The sequence below is a fragment of the Peromyscus maniculatus genome, chromosome 20 (assembly GCF_049852395.1).
Source record: "Peromyscus maniculatus bairdii isolate BWxNUB_F1_BW_parent chromosome 20, HU_Pman_BW_mat_3.1, whole genome shotgun sequence".
Lineage (NCBI taxonomy): Eukaryota > Metazoa > Chordata > Mammalia > Rodentia > Cricetidae > Peromyscus > Peromyscus maniculatus.
Window position 1 is genome coordinate 18,429,626 of NC_134871.1, and position 17,144 is coordinate 18,446,769.

Genomic DNA, 17,144 nt, shown 5'->3' on the forward strand with positions numbered 1-17,144 from the left:
AAAAAAGTAACTTAAATAAAAATAATATAAAAATGAAATTAAAAAATTCCTGAAAACTAGATGGAAGTTTTACAATGCATTTATGGTCTTCCCAAGTGTAAACAGGAAGAAAAAAAAGAGATATTAAAATCTATAGATTGAATGAAGAAAACTACTTCACAGAAAACTATTAAAATTTAAAGCAAATTATAAATTCAAAATATAATTTCTCACATATATGACAAAAATGAACATTTAAAATCATTGCAACAAAGAATTCCCAGTATGGAAAAAATGACTACCACTACATTCAGGTGTTTCACACCTGGGATTGCAGTACTTGGAAGAAACAGAACTGCTATAATTCAGGCCTAGCCTGCTCTTCAAAGTAAGTGTCAGGCCAACCAGGGGTACACAGCCAGATCTTGTCTCAAATTTTTTAAAAAGCCAAATAAATGAACAACATTTAAAAGAAGACAATGAAAAATAAACCCTAGATAAATTTGGTGGCATACATGAAAGAAAGGAGAAAGATTTAAAAGCAGTTTGTTTTTTTTTTAAATCAACCTTTTTGAAACAAACTGTCACTTGGTATCAGCTAATTTTCACCCTCAACTCCTGAGTTCTGGATATGCAGACATGCCTACCACAAAATTCTTGACAATAATTAGGACTTCCTTTAGTCCAGGCTGAAGAAAAGGGCATTCTCACATATTTCTACAGCATTAGAAACTGGTGAGATCATGTTATCATAATAAACACTAGATACTAGCTAAATCTCTAACAAGGAAAAAACATTATTAGTGATTAAGATTCAACCTTTGTAAATAATTTTTAAATTACTCATTATTTTTGTAATCAGAAAAATATACTTATGAATTAAATATACTTCTATACACTAAAAGGAAATTAATTGCCACAAACCCCAAAACATTTCAACTGCCATAGAACAGACCTGGAGTCCCAGATAGAGGTGTGATGCTCCTTATTGTTGGGGTTCTAAAACTTCTTGCCTGTGAAAAATATTTATAATCATGTCAATTAGCATTCCTATCTCTATTTTGATCCTAATTTCATGATTCTGTTTTTTTTATTATTATTTGTATTTCAACATTACCCATAATCTGACTGTCAAAATAGTTTTTCAGATAAAAATGAAGTTTAGGACATTTTCTGCTTTTTTTTTCAAATTTTTTTTTATTCTCTAAAAATTGTCTTGCATTTCACAATATCCATAGTCTAGAATTTTAAAAGTCAATTGTCCCTTTGTATAAGCCAAATCACAGCAATAGCCCTCTAGTAAAGACTTTCGGGAATGGATGAAATAAATTTTTAAGACTGCTTTTGATTAATCTTGTGAAGAAAAATAAATAAAGTGTATTTCAAATATAAAAATGAAAAGCAGAAAAATCTCAGCAAGGCTTAGTCACTATGCAAATGGTATTCTTCTAGAGCAGAATTACAGGGATGTCATCAGTATGACAGAAATTCCAATACCTGTGACAAAAGCTCCCCAAAGGCATGTATGTTCCAATCTGTGACTACATAAGGATATACACAGATGGCTACAAGTGGACTGAAGATTGCTAAGTAGCTGGCCTTGAAATAACATGGTGTGATGAAGGATTAGAATGTCGTTGCTGGTTTTGAAACAATGAGAGATGAACAGGAGCTAAGGAATGTGGGCAGCATCCAGCAGCATGAAAAGTCAAGAAAACATGTTTTCCCTCTAGAGTCTACGGAAAGAATGCTGCCCTTCATAGGCACCTTGCCAACTTAAACTCACATCAGACTTCAATCTACAGAGCTGTAGGATAGGATACTTTATTGCAAGCCACTGTGAGGATGATTTGTTACAGCATCAAATTAGAAACAAATACCTACTTCTCAGACATGCTCCAGTACATGCATGAAGAAGGGGATAGTCAATGGTTCAAATGGATATTTAAGTTCAACCACCTACTAGTCATATGATTACATGTAAGTAATAAAATTCTTCTGTGCATCTATTATGATATGAGCAGTCAAAAATGAGATTGTTATATAAGTTGAAAGTTAATAATCACTAAATACTTAGAACACTGCCTGACATATAGTATATAAGACATTGAACAATTAATCAAATAAACATGAGCATTCCTTTTTTGCAGAACAAAATGAGAGATAGCTAATAAAAAACACAAATATTAGTATGTGAAAAAGGTAGTATTGATTAAGTAAAGAGCAGAGGTGATGGACAAAATTGGTCATCCTAAGTGGCACTGAGACATCATGATATTCAATATTAAACAACTTGAAACCTAAGTGGAATTTTAAAGAATGTATAAGACAATATTTGGAGAAACATATTTTCATCAATACTGTTATTTAAAAAAAACTAAATTAAGGGGTGAATATGTTCCTTTAGGTTCATTATGTTAGCAATTATATAGAAAGAAGAATAGTTAACATTACTATTTAAAATGGAGGGGTGACTCCCTTGACAGAAAAAAATGAGAAAATCAAACCCAGAGCAGAATTTAGAAGGAAGGGAATGAATGATGAACAGAAAAATGAGTTCAGGAAATGAGCAACTAATTCATTGATAAAACTAATGTAAGGAGGCAGAAACAAAGCAGCGGTAAAAGAGGTTCAGTTAGTTACTATGGAAGTCAATTAAAATGGAAAATTACATTTCACTACCTGTTAATATATCTTTTAACGTGGAAATGGATAACAATCTATAAAACTAAAAAAAGTCCAGGTTTGTGAGAAAGAAATAAACTCAATTAATGACAATGAAAAGCTCCTGCATACACTGAAGCTGCATGCCCGGCTGCTGGTGAGTCCTTTGCAAGTGTTATTTTCTGCAATAGGCACCCCATCCACACTGACTCGAACAGTGTAGGTATCTTCTGGCATTGGTCTGGAAAATAAATGAAGAACACATGAGTGTTATTGCCTGTTTATTTTATTTGGGGGGCACATGACCCAGCTCCCAAATAAATCACACAGGGAGAATTAGTCATCCTTAATTATAAATGCCCAGCCTTATCTTCATTTAGTTTCTAGTCAGCTTTACTTCTTAACTTATCCCATCTACCTTTTGCCTCTGAGCTTTTCCCATTCTCTTACATCTGTAAATCTTACTCTTGCTGTGTAGCTGGGTGGCTGGCCCCTGGAGTCCTCCTTTTTCTCTGACCACTTCTTTTCTCTTCCCAGATTTCTCCTTCTATTGATTCTCTCTGCCTGCCAGCCCCACCTATCCTTTCTCCTGCCTTGCTGTTGGCCATTCAGTTCTTTATTAGACCATCAGGCATTTTAGACAGGCAAAGTAACACAGCTTCACAGAGTTAAACAAATGCAGCATAAACACAAGTAACACACCTTAAAATAATATTCTACAACACATGAGACACACAGTAACTTCTTTCAGCATATAGTAACAGTGAGAACTACTGCTCCAGTCTACATCATTGTTGAAATAAAGCCTCAAATCCTAATTGATCTACTACCGTAAGGTCCACTTTCATATTATGAAAAGAACTTCATTCTAAACCACCCTATATTACAAATTATAATACCATTAAACAAATGCTTGTTGTGGTTCACATATGGGTTTGTATTTAAAAAAATAAAGTAAATGGTGCCACATTCAGCAATAATAATCATACAAAGTGTGCCATCCTGGTACACTTAGTTACTCTGGCTACACATTTCAAAAGCTGTTAATAAGGTCTCCCTTAAAAGTTTCTACAGCCCCTGAACAGGTAGCAAGCCTAATGCAGATAATATCCTTCCAATGTGCATTTAAGTCAGTATTAGAAGTTACACTTTAAAATGGTTTAATATTCTCCTAAATTATTAATAACACAGATCAATTTGAGGTGATAGCAAAGAATTTGAAATGTTACCATACAAAATGATCATCTTTAATTATAGTAAACACATGAATATTTGAATAAGGTCAATTAAACTGAACAGGAAAGCATGATTTGAATATTTTGAGACACATCATTACTAATTACTAATAGCAGCCATCCATTTCTTAGAAGAGTCCAGTAATGTTAAAAATGATAGTGCCTGATGGAAGCAGATGCAGTGATCCACAACCAAGCACTAGGCTGAGCTCCTAGACTTCAGTTGAAAAGAGGGAGGAGGGACCACAGGAGCAAGTGAGGTCGAGATCATGATGGGGAAAACCACAGAGACAGCTGACCCAAGCTGGTGGGAGATTATGGACTCTGGTCTGTCAGTTGGAAAACATTCATGGGACCGAACTAGACCCTCTGAATGGGGGTGGCAGTTATGTGGCTAGATCTGTTTGGGGAGGCCCTGGCAGTGGGACTAGGACTTATCCAGGGTACATGAAATGGAACATATTTGGAACATAATCCCTAGGGTGGGATGCTTAGCTCAGTCTTGACACACTGGGGGAGGGGCTTGGTCCTGCCTCAATTTATTATGCCAGACTTTGTTGACTCCCCAAAGGAGGTCTTACCCTCTCTGAGGAGTGGATGGGGGTGGGATGGGGGGAGGTGGGGAGGGTGAGAGAAGGGGAGGGAGGGGTAACTGGGATTGGTATGTAAAATGAAAAAAATTGAAAATGAATAAATAAATAAAATGATAGTGCCAATAACAGCAGAATGTGTGCAGAGTATATATTTATGATGTCGTCATGTATAAAGAGCATTGTGATTGACCATAATAACAGTATAAACCAATATCAACATCACAAAATCAAATACAATGACTAGTAACCTGAATTATTACCTGTAATAGGCAGAGTGATCAAACTGTTAAAATACCAATGTACATAACTGATTTCTGACATGATGAAAATAATGTTATTAAAGGTGTATTTAAACAGACCTAGTATAGCATGTAATTTGAGTTGAATGACTTGAATCTTTCTCCACATCACAAGTAATTGACTGGAAAGATGAAACTAATTGCACATGGTTTCCCAATTCAGTATTGTCAGCTCCATAGTTGAACTGATTTGCTTGAGAAAAACCTGCAAAAGTAATAAAACTATTATTAATGACATTCCGTTTCTTGAACTCTAACAGATATAAACCAGTATTGAACCATTATTTATAACATAATAATGAACAGTACTGAAGGAAAAAGTTAAATTTATTTCATACTTAGCCCTATGTCCATACTCTGAGAGCATAAATATTGGCCTTGAATTAACTTATTCATGACTTTTTGTTAAATACACATAAGGTGGAAAGAGAGAGAGATCACACTTTCATTTATATACTCTACAATCCTATACAATGAAGCTTCCTGTGAGCATGTACTATATAGGTCCCAATGTTCTACTTAACTTCACCAGAGAAGCCATTTGAGGCAACAAAGATGTGTGGAAATTTCGAGAAAGAAGACAGGCAGAGAATGAGCCAAAATACACAAAAATCTGTTTGCTGAAGTTATGATTAGAAATGAAAGTAAGAGCAAGAGTATGTAAAGGTAACTCTTTCTAAAGGACTGAGTGGAGGCTATTCCTCGTATTACACAAAACTGCTATGCCCTATACTTTCTTTCTTTGTTTTTCTTTTATTTTTTAATCAAGAGTATCATACATCCTGGGCTGGCCTTGATCTCCTGGTTCTCATTATAATTGCCTCTCATCCTTAACCATTGCCACAGCTAACAGGGTAACAGCAACCTTCATCTCTCAGTGGTCAGAAGTCTTAAGTGCCTTCTCTTTAATGAATTATATTGCTACATTTACCCTTTCTTAGTTATCCTTGGATATTGGAGCCAAGAGATATGTCCCCCAAATACCATGAATTCCAGATATACTCCTCCCCGTTATTATGAAGCAAAACATCATTACTTCTCTGTGATAAGCAGAATGAATTATCTCTAGTCGTGTACTCAAAATGCTTGATGAAATCAAGCTGATAAGTATTACTGGTAATTTCCAGTCAGTAAACATCAAAATTCATGTTGTAATCCCTAGGAGAAGCCTTTCCTACCTAGGAACTTGGACAGCAAGTTCAAGTCCAGCATAAACTAAGATTTCTCTACTCCTGGCAGACAAGGCATTCAGTGATAGCTTTGGTGAAAAACAATGCCTGTTTTTTTACCATATGCAGCCTCCATCACAGGCATGTTCTTCACAGACCTATTGCACAAGCCTTGAGCTAGGTCAATGAGGGAAGCTAGTGTCTTGAGTCATGGAATCAGCTTGCATGTTCCACTCCTCTGTGAGGACACTCTCTTGTAAGACTTAGCTTGAGACGTAGATTTGCCTACTTTGTTCTTGGTGCCATGAGTCCCCTCTCCTGCTCATTTCTAGGAATTTCTTGTTCTGATCTTTCAATGCTTTCCTTTTCAGACCCTGCATAATCATTAGCTACAACCTTGGAGCCATAGACAGATGTCACTTAATCTTGAACCACTCTCTTCTGCATGTCAAATCACTGACTGTGCAATCTTTACAGCTCATACTACCAGGGACATTGGCAGTGGGAAAGAGAGACAAGCTTTCAAAGTGACTTTGCATAATCCGTGACTGAAATCAGAGGTGATGCTCTTAAGTAACAGAGACATTAAGAGACATATAAAGATGGTCATGGGAACTACTCAGAGGGTGGAAGGCCTAAGAATGTCTAAAAGAAATGCGCTTCAGGTAGAGGGAACAGAATGTACCAAGGCAGTAGACTAGACGGACCATATTTGTAGAGCCAATTAATCAAAGCTGTGGCTAGAGAAGTCTAAGTATGAAAATGAAGAAAAGAACAAAAACAGGAGAAATGTAGGGATTTGGATGATTTCTGTGTGTAGAGAAACACTCAAGGTTTTGACGCAAATGAGTGGTCTTCCTAGGTTCACTGCTATTCTGACCATGAATTTCTCAGCAAATGATGGAAAATGTTCAGATTAGTGATTCATTTAAGAGAACATTGAAGGCAATAAGCACAAAAAACAAAGCTTGCTAATAATCATCACGCTGATGGAGATAATGAAACTGAACACAGCAAATGGCTAGTGCAAAACAGTAGAAACCTAGTTTAATCTTATATGGAAATAAAAAAGTATACATAGGAGTATTTAAAGATACACTAAGTAGTTTATGATGCATAAAATATTTTATGATGTTAAATAACATTAACCGAAATAAACCTAAGAAATGAAACCAATAAATGAGATTAATTAGATAATTGATTAATTAAAATACATCTTTAATTTTCTTCAAATAATGTTAAAGAGGCACTTACTGTTATTCTAGTATAAAAAATCATATACATTTATGGAATTATCTAAGATACAATTGTTTTATAAATTTAATTCCTTACAGTTTTGTTCAGATTGCTTAAAATCCAAAATTATTAAATTTTGAATTTTAAAAATATATGCATTTAAGAATGTTTTCCTAAGCTAGGTAGTGGTGGCATACACCTTTAATCCCAGAACTTGGGAGGCAGAGCCAGGAGGATCTCTATGAGTTCGAGACCAGCCTGGTCTAATGAGTAAGATCCAAAACAGGCACCAAAACTACACAGAGAAACCCTGTCTCAAAAAAACAAAACAAAACAACAAGAATATTTTCCTAAAGATATCAAAGCACTTAACTTTAAAATACCACTATGGCAAAATTTTTGACTTATAGTGAGTTTGAAATTACCAAAATTTTTATTTTATGTCATCAATGTCTATTATAAACTGTTTACATTTTATAACATAATTACCTTCAGACTATGGCTCCTGAACAATAACTTAATATCAACGAATAAGAAAAAAATGATGAACCCTGAAAGGTTAATAAACTTTAATTCCTCTGTATAACATTATTTATAATAATACAAATGACACCGTGACATTAATATTCTGTTCATTATATTAATTAATGTTAGGAAAACATAAGTAAATCCAGAAAGATATGGTGTGACTCGCTGTCAAATTAACTAGACATTTTCATAGCCTACAAAGGTCCACTAGACAATGTGCATGTAATACTGTCTAGTTTAACATAGGACTAGAAGCAAGACTTCATTGTGACAGATGCCCATCACACCCAAGCTCCTGGCCTCCAGCTCAGATAAAGCTACCTGGGACGGTGCCTTTTCATGGAAAGAATCCAGGCTTCGACTGTCAGATCCTGGGCTGGAGTCCTAGTGCCAGCACTTCCTGCCAAGTTGACTTTAAACAAACCTATAAACTCTCTTCTTCTCCTCATCAGAAACACCTCCATCACCTCTGCTGTGGACTGCCAGAATGCTAAATAGTGGTGTGTAGTGCTTAACTTGGTACTAGTTCAATAAGATCTCATCTAGGAGTTCTTTAATCAGCTGCTGTCATCCTAAAAACTCTACCATTCAGATCCAGTGTTAATATCCTTTTAAACATAACACAGGACCCAGTACGCACTGTTTATTATTTGTTACCAAACTTAACTTCCACCATCCTCTCTTTTTCAATTCTTCTCCTATCCTTTCTTTCATGAATAATGAAAGTAAGAAGAAACGCATCAAAGGACAGAGACCTTATTCCTCAAAACTGAAACCTTAATCAGACAACTTATTCAGGCATAGATTTACAAAAAATACAACTATTAATCTTGCATATGAAAGATACTATCACTTAATTTGAAGTTTGAAGAGTATAAAGGCAGTTAGTAATAAAATAGAGTTGTGAAAAGATACATAAACAGCCCAAGGCAAGCACTTGCCAACCCAATCTTTTTCTTTTGCCAACTTCTGCTTATCTTTGGGGTTCACATTGAGTTTAAAGCATGCAGGAGTGGTGCTGGAAACTAAAGAATGGGAAGTTTTCCTTGTGATCTGCTTCAGGATGTGACACACCACGTGTTTATTTTTATATTGGGTACATGCTGCATCAATGATATGCTAACACAAGTCTGCACTTTGGCATTCTGAAGACAAGTACAATATTCAACAACAATACTATCAAATGATTACATCAGTTTTACCTTAGGAGTGCCTATAATATCAAGCATGAATGTGTGACATCGTCCAAATAAAACCAATGAGAAAATATAAAGAAAACTAGCAAGGCCTTTAAACATTTTAATTATACATTCTGCCTTAAAAACACAGATTAATGGGGTTAGAGCGATTGTTTGGTAGCCAAGAGCACTAACTGCTCTTCCAAAGGAACTGCTTTTGGGTTGCAGCATACATACGGCAGCTTGTGACCACCTGTATCTCTAATTCCACAGGATCTGACACCCTCTCTGGCTTCCATGGGTACCAGGCATGCATGTGATGACAGACACGCATGTTGGCAAGGCAAAATAAATAAATAAATAAATAAATAAATAAATAAATAAATAAATAAATAATAAACAAATAAATAAAATTATAAGTAAATAAATTAAAAATAAAAATAAGGCCGGGTGATGGTGGCGCATGCCTTTAATCCCAGCACTTGGGAAGCAGAGCCAGATGGATCTCTGAGTTGGAGGCCAGCCTGGTCTACAGAGCGAGCTCCAGGAAAGGCACCAAAACTACACAGAGAAACCCTGTCTTGGGAAAAAAAACACCAATAATTAGATAAATAATAAATAGAAATAACAAAAAGAAATGCTGAAAAATAGAGATATGTCTGATGTTAAGTTAACCCAAGGAATAAAAAGGAGTGCAAACGGATTATTTGGTAAAATTAATTCTAAGTATAATTCTACATAAGTCATTGGATAAAAAGCTGACATCTTGGAAGTTTTCCAAAGCACACGATTACAGGAAGGGTTGGGTGTACCCTGGAAACAGAAAGGATGAGACTTCGGATGGAAATTCCTTACATGTTGATTTCCCTTTTTCTTTTCTTTCTTTTTTTTTTTTAAGCTGGAGATAGGCATTGCCAGGTACACAGGGCTGGGTCCCCTGATAGCAGCAACCCAGCAGTTACACCCATGCTGTTATCGTGGGACAGTGTTGTTTAAACTGGCCGTTGTCATGCAGTGTAGGGTGTTTTGGCTTCTCTAGTTTACAAAACTGGCATTGAAAGTGAGATGTCCTTCAATGTTGTAAAACCATGGGGGAAAAAGATACAGAGGAATAAGTGGAAGAATAAAACCAAGCCTATGAACACAGAAGAACAAAAATAAAAGCTCAATGGATAGAGCATAGACTATGTGACAGGTACCCAGGTTATGACACCCTGTTCCACACTCACATGAGCACCAGCAGCTGGGAAATGATACCTATTTTACTGATGAGAATGCCAGCAATCACAGAATTAACTTGCTCCAATGTAAAGTCCAATTAAAAGCCAGTTGGATTGAACCAAAACCTGTATCTTTTCCGAAATATAAAGTGTCTATGGTTGAACGCTTCAACACAATGTGTGTGCCAGCCATTGTCATAGATAAACAGAAAGGTTACCAAAATAGCATATGTCTTTCTTTGCCCTCCCAGAAACAACCTGGTTGCTCTCCCCAACACACTCCCTTTTTTCTGCTTCAGTGCTTGGAGTGGAACCCAGGGTCTTATGTATATTAGTCAAGCAAACTACCACTGAGCTACACAAACATCAAACTCAAGCATAGCCTTTTGAGCAAAATAACCTTTAGAAAACCTTTGTCTTTTAAGAGCCAAGAGTCATTTAGATACTGTGAAGTGTCAGTAGTCAGAGTTCTAGTGGGCGGGATCACAGAGAACTCAACTTGCAAATCTGTACTTTCTCCCATATCTTGCTTTTGCATAATACATTTTATAAAAATAAAGCCAGGTGATGGTGGTGCACACCTTTAATCCCAGTACTCGGGAGGCAGAGGCAGGTGGATCTCTGTGAGTTCCAGGCCAGCTTGATCTATAGAGTGAGTTCCAGAACAGCCAAGGCTACACAGAGAAACCCTGTCTCGAAAAAAAATTAAAAAAATTAAAAATAAATAAATAAAATATTCATTCATAAGCTTTGGTGTATAAGTTCATTATCATTGCTGTATAAAAATTTATATATACATCACAGACATCCAAAAACCAATTTTAAATTTACTTTTTTGTTTAAAACTATATTACTGAAGTATGATTATCATACAAAAATCTATACAGACTTAATGTACTGTATATAATTTAATCAGTTTAGATATTTAAAATATACCCATAAAACATCACTACTAGCAATTCTTCAAACATAGTCATCATTTTGAAATGTCTCTTCCTAGGCCCTTTCACTTATTTTTAAAAATTGTAATAATAGCACTTAGCATGCAATCTTCTCCCTTAGCAAACTTTAAGCATGCATGTCATACCATCACCAATAAGACACTATGATGTACAACAGACCTCCAGGCCATACTCTTTTCTTATAACTAAAACTTTGTGCAACTTAGCCAATAGCCATCATTCCACCTGCTCCCAATCCCTGACACCTACCATGCTAAACTCTGCTTCTATAAAGTAGCAAAAACAATATTTAAACTCAGTTGGGAAAGAAAGACGTGTACCAATACTGTTTTAGTTAGCCACAGAGAGTTATTAAAGAGGAGAGAGGGAAAAGATGTAAAGGTGAGGATGCAGGTGTCGCCAATTCAAAAGGTATAAACTCTGCCAAAAGTATGTAGATAGTAGGAATTAGAAGGAAAAGGAAAAATTTGCCTTAACACCTTACACTTCATTGCTGAGAAGTCTAAGCATGATTGTCTCAAGGGTCACAGAAGGGCAAAGATTACAGCTGAGGAATGGTGGCTTTGAAAACTCCTGAGCAGACCTGTTCTGACTCTGTGTAGCTTAACTAGATGTGGTGTCTGTACCAGGAGTTCAAGTTTAGAGACAGAAGGAAAAGTTGGGGTATGTTGATTTGAAGCATTAAAAGTAATAAAATAAATTTTAATATATATAATAATAACTATTTCCTTATGCCAAATTCTGACTCCAAAGGCTTGCTTGTTGTTTTAAAGACCAAATAGAAGATTTTGTCAATGTTTCTTTGTTTTTCAAGTAATTCTTTCATATTCTTCAAAAATTCCTAAGTGTCTGAGTACTATTGCCGTTTTTATTGCAAAGGCCTGATGGCTGACAGAACCATATATTTATTTCATCCTAGGAGGAAGTGCACTTTGACTCTATCTACCGTCTATGCTTTCACTCTGAGACCAGGCAGGAGAAAGCATCATACATAACTCATGCCTTGATGCAGCATGTGATAGGGCTTGGGTGGCAGCAGGAGGGGGCCCACGTTTTGCTCTCTGTTATCTTACATCTTTCATTAACATTCTATTTCTCCATCAACATCCGGCCTCTCCACCCCCAGCATATTACATTCAAACACTGAATGAGTAAAATCACCAGACCTGTGAGGAAAAAGGGAAAGAACTGGAGCTCAGTTAAAGTAATTCCTTTCTCTTTACCGTAACCATTAAATCCAGATCTTTCAATGCCAAAGAAGTCATTGCAATTAGAGTCCGGGTGATCAAGAGGACAATAGCATGGGCTTGTTGCGTTTTTTGATTATTTTATTTGTTTATTCATTTATTTATTTTTGCTCTCAAGGAGGAAGATTTCAACCACATTGGCCACGTGCAGAAACTATATCAGTGGTGTGTGTTTTTTGTGTTGGGGGTTACTTTAACCATAAAACTCTAAGAGGGGAAGAGTATCCACCTAGAATGTCTGCAGCACTGAGTTATGTGGAATAATAAAGTGGAACCCCGGTACCACAAAATTAAAAGAGGAAAACGCCGGGTTTGCCCGTGGGCAAGCAAGGGCCACCATACCTTCTCCTTTGATAGTCAGTCTTGTCGCTCCATTTATACTGCCGTATTTAGGTACAACTTCTGTCACTTTGGGAATTGTGCCATCTGAAAGACACACGAAGACAGTAGCAGTGAATCAATCATCATCAAGCACCATATTTCACATTCATATTCTAAGATGTGAACCAAAGGTGACTGATGCCCAAACAGGGACTTAAGGACTTAAAATAACTTACTAACACTCACTGGCCTTGTGTAAAGAACTTTCTTGGGTTTACAAAGAGGAAGACTAACAACCATTTTCAACATTCGTATCTACCCTATTATAAGACACTTGGAATCCCTTAATCGTATGTCATACATGGAGAAATGGACTGCTGCGGAGCACAGAGTGCCATGATAAGGAAGGACAAAAACAGATGCTGCGTTTGAAGATGAAAGCGTTTCCTGTCACTTTAGGAATGACAGATAGCTCCTGACAGCTTTCCCGCGACTCAGTGATGCTGAGGGCTTAGTGTGAAGACCACTGATCTCCTCAAACTGGGTTAGCTTCCTGCAGATAGAAAAGTGGACATTAGTGCCGGCTCCCCCAAAGTCTAGTTTAGTACAAAATGATAGAAAGAGCATAGGGTCCTGGGTCCTTGGAAAAGACATTTCACTCGTACTTCTGGGACCGCACTGGTTTCTAGAATGGGCTTCCTCTGCTGCATTGTGAACGACAAATATGAACTAGTCAGCCTGAATCTACCATGAAGAAATAGAAGGAGTTGCTGGACCAGCAGAGCAAACCTTAGCAGATTGTCTGGAGAACTGCTCGAAATTTTTTAACATGAGTCGGAAATACAATGCGCAGTGGCTACAAGTGTTTTATTTTCTACTTAGAGTGGCAGTTTAACTAGAAGCAAAAACAATTTATTGGAGTAAGTAGAAAATATTAAGACACAAAGAACAGCCACGGAAATTATGGCTTGGAATGGATGTTTGAAAAAAAATGTTAAGGAAATTATGATTGCATTATTCATTGCGGTCTGTAAACATGTAGCATGGACTTGATTTGTTGCCTCCATAGCTTGTCAGTATAAAGGAGGCACCGGTGCCCAGACCCAAGGCCTGTGAGCTTCAGGTTAGCACAGATCTCGAGTTTGCCACGTGTTGCAATATGTTCCTACTTCCAGTGCCTGCTCCTAGAGAGCCAAGAGAGAGGATCGGCGGGGAGCTGGATCCTATCTCCAGACATTGCCGCCTATCTCAAGTTCATCCTCTCCTTATCTCAGCACTCAACTCCAATTTCTTATCACTTTCTCCCCAGCCCTCTCCTGGGGATTGCTTTGAAGACGCTGGGCAGCTTACCCTGTAATTGACTGACACCCGCCACAACAACCCATTCTTGCCTCCTGGGACTAGTCTTCCCTTCAGTAGAGAAAGAGACCTAAGAAGACCAAGGGGAGGGAGAACTCAGGTGGTGTCTACTAACTGTATCTCACCCATCACGTAGCAACTTTTCTAGTCTCTTTTCAACTGTGCCATTTTGAAGGGAGGTGAAGAACTTCCTTAATTCAAACCCCAGCACTGATAACATTTGTAAGAGCGTTTTTTTTTTTCGAGCTAGCCCTACCGGTGGTGTCTTTCTCTGGACCGTACCTCTGTTTCAGTCTCTCCCAGTACTGTCTGTACCATGTCAGAAGGCCCCGTGTGAGGCCGTCCTCCCAGGACCCCAGGTTCCCAGGAGTGCCTCTGCCCAGGGCAGATGGCAGGTGGTCCCGGAGCCCCTCTGTGACCCGCGTAGCCTGATGTCTGGATTGGCTCCCCCACCGGTCCTGACTGCTTACCGGTGCTGGAATCTGCTGCATATCGAAACAGCCCCAAGAGAAACCAGGTCCCCGAGAGCCACAGGTGTCCCATCGCAAGCCAGTGCTGCAGAGTCTGCACCAGCCGCTGGCTCGCAGCAGCCTCCTGCGCTGAAACTTGGCTCGGGACGCTGCTCCTGCGCACGGGACTCGCCCCAGAAGCCAAGGAGAACTTGGCCCACAGAGGCCCGCCCCGCCCCGCCCCCAGCTTTCCTGCTGTGCCTGTGGGACTTCATAGACACACACACACACACACACACACACACACACACACACACACACACACATACACTTCTCTTTATTTCCCCCACCCTTGTTTCCCTTCTTTTAAATTCTAGAGCTATATATTTTTATTTCCCTGTCTACCTTGCTCATTAATCGTCCGAGATACGTTAATTATAAGACCACATAATACACAAACCCCGCTCATTTTTCCTTCACACAGGATAGTGCTATCCCTCCAGCTGACAATGATAAAAACCTTAAGTGATAGCTCCAAGTTTCCCAGACACCGTGTCTATGGCAGAGCAGACACAACTCACGATTGATAACCTCCTTGCTGGTACTGGCCCCTCTGTCATAGCAGACTGAGGCAGAGTGACTTGGGGCAGTTTGCTCCGGGATATGCACCTGATGGAGCGAGCGCTTAGCGGTGTGCCTGGAGCCAGTGTGCTTATTCTACCCAGAGCCTCAGTAGGTAGCTCTCTGCTGAGAGCTTGCTGCAAGGTGATGGGTAACAGCCACTGCTGTCAGGGTGCCAGGTAGCAGAAGAATGAGAGCCATCAGTACCCACGTCTGGGCTTTGTGGTTCTCACAACTACTGAATGCTCCCCAGGGCAACTCCAGAATCTTCGCTGTCCTTAACATTCTAACCTCATGATCCTTCGACTGCCCACCCCCTCCCTCTACTCCACACATCCTAGTTTTCAAGGTACCTTGTTCTTACAGGATGCTGAAGGGAGCTGACTTTGGACTGAGAGCTAAGGCATGGTGGAAGTGTTTGGATAAGTAGAGTAACAGTATCATTCCATGAGGGAGATGTTCATGTTTTAGATCTACATGCTGAAGCGTTTAGGGTCCCAGCATCATGATGCCTAGAATTAGTCTCATTTCGTTTGACCAAAGAAAATATGTGAAGTGAAATAAAAGTAGTGATTAAATAAAACCTAGAATTTTTAAATAATTTCAAATTTAGGTATCTACATTTCCATATGCTTTCCAGTTTTGAAAATTGTAATTTTGAAAGTTTTCCTAACTAGATCATTTAAAATTCTCAGTTCACATTTCCACTTTTCACTCTTTTGGGAAGAATTACTTTTCTTCCATGACAAGCTCTCCATTGTCTTATGCATTCTCAAAACTCTTTCTTCCCCAGCTTATTGCTTCATAAACACCCATTTTACCTCCTTCTAATGAGTGCCTTTTCCTCTTGCTCACTTTTCCTAGAAATCAGCACAATTTTCATTATGTAAAGACTAAAAACAATGTGAATATTGAGCGGGATGTGTGTAATATGTGTGTGTGTTCCTGACAGGATCTTACTATACAGCTCAAGCTAGCCTCAAACTCTGGATCCTCCTGTCTCAGCCCAAAAGGGATAGAGTGACAGTCCTGTGCCACCACACCCAGTTAGACCTTTATCTTGTTAAAAAAAAATGGCAAAATCTCAAACTATTTGTTTTTACACTTCTCAAAATTACTTCCTACTTAATAAACTCCTTGTCCAAGGCCACTGCTCACAGTATTAATTTACTCCAAGAGGCAATCCATGTTCCAAGCTCTCTCCCGATTGCTTGAAGGATGGGGGAGAGGTAGAATTTGGAGGGACACTTGACAGATGAAGCAGCCATCTGCTTAATTTTGCAAAAGATAAATAAGTATAATTTGAATTCAAGATAATAGCAGCCCTCCCTTTCTCCTCCTCTGCATATGCATATCTGATGAAATGCAATGTTTAGGACATAACCTGTATTAAAATTTTTGATATCATATCTGAAATTCAAATTTAACTCATGTTTGTCTTATTATTTACCAATGACAACTCCAAAATTAGTAAGATAAATTCCTTGCTGTTGAGGAGCTGAGGCACTTTTAGTATCAAGCTGAGCTTGCAAAAATAACATTCATCATCCAGGTCATTCCATACATCTCACAGTTGTCGGCAAACTGACCTTCAGATTACTGCTGGAGCTACTCAGAGCAATTAGTCTGTGTAGGCACACCAGGGGTCTTCCACACACTCATCTGACATGGGAAATCCCATTCCCTGAGCCGTCTTACCTTTCTCTTCACAGCTCTCTCCCGCACTCTTTCTGAAAATCAGCATTGCTCCAGGTTCAGCTCATGCTGCACCCCACTCTTCTATAGAGGCAGAGAGCAAGCAGGAAACCACCAGTAACCAAAATAAAACTTAATATGGGATTTTTTTTTATGCAATTGTTTATTTCGGTTTCTCTAGATGATTTGGTATTAAAGTTAACCTGAATTAAACTTTAAGAGGTTTACCTAAAATGGGATTTTTTTTTTTTTTTTTACAGATACTTTCATGTTATCCTTTGTGGAATTAAGCCCAGGAGCCCTTTCATGTTATGGAAACACTTTACCTCTGAAATACATCCCCCTCCTTCAGTTGCTTCTGAATTTACAAAACAAGATGGATTTGAGGA

General features: G+C 38.2%; 1 protein-coding gene across 3 annotated transcripts in view; it reads right to left on the bottom strand.

Annotated features, from left to right (window-relative positions):
- Positions 1–15,316, bottom strand: part of Pkhd1l1 (PKHD1 like 1) — a 149,068-nt gene extending 133,752 nt beyond the window's left edge. Inside the window, exons 1-5 of one of the 3 annotated variants that reach the window (XM_042264702.2) lie at positions 15,109–15,316; positions 12,653–12,736; positions 4,831–4,975; positions 2,776–2,884; positions 935–992 (exon numbers count right to left, since the gene is read on the bottom strand). In XM_042264702.2, the coding sequence (XP_042120636.2) occupies positions 935–992; positions 2,776–2,880 (163 nt within the window). In that variant the 5' untranslated portion in view covers positions 2,881–2,884; positions 4,831–4,975; positions 12,653–12,736; positions 15,109–15,316. Of the gene's footprint in view, positions 1–934; positions 993–2,775; positions 2,885–4,830; positions 4,976–12,652; positions 12,737–14,460; positions 14,640–15,108 lie in introns of those variants that run through there. The other 2 variants (XM_076555796.1, XM_006978701.4) reach the window with 2 other exon arrangements.
- Positions 15,317–17,144: the final 1,828 nt, after the last annotated feature.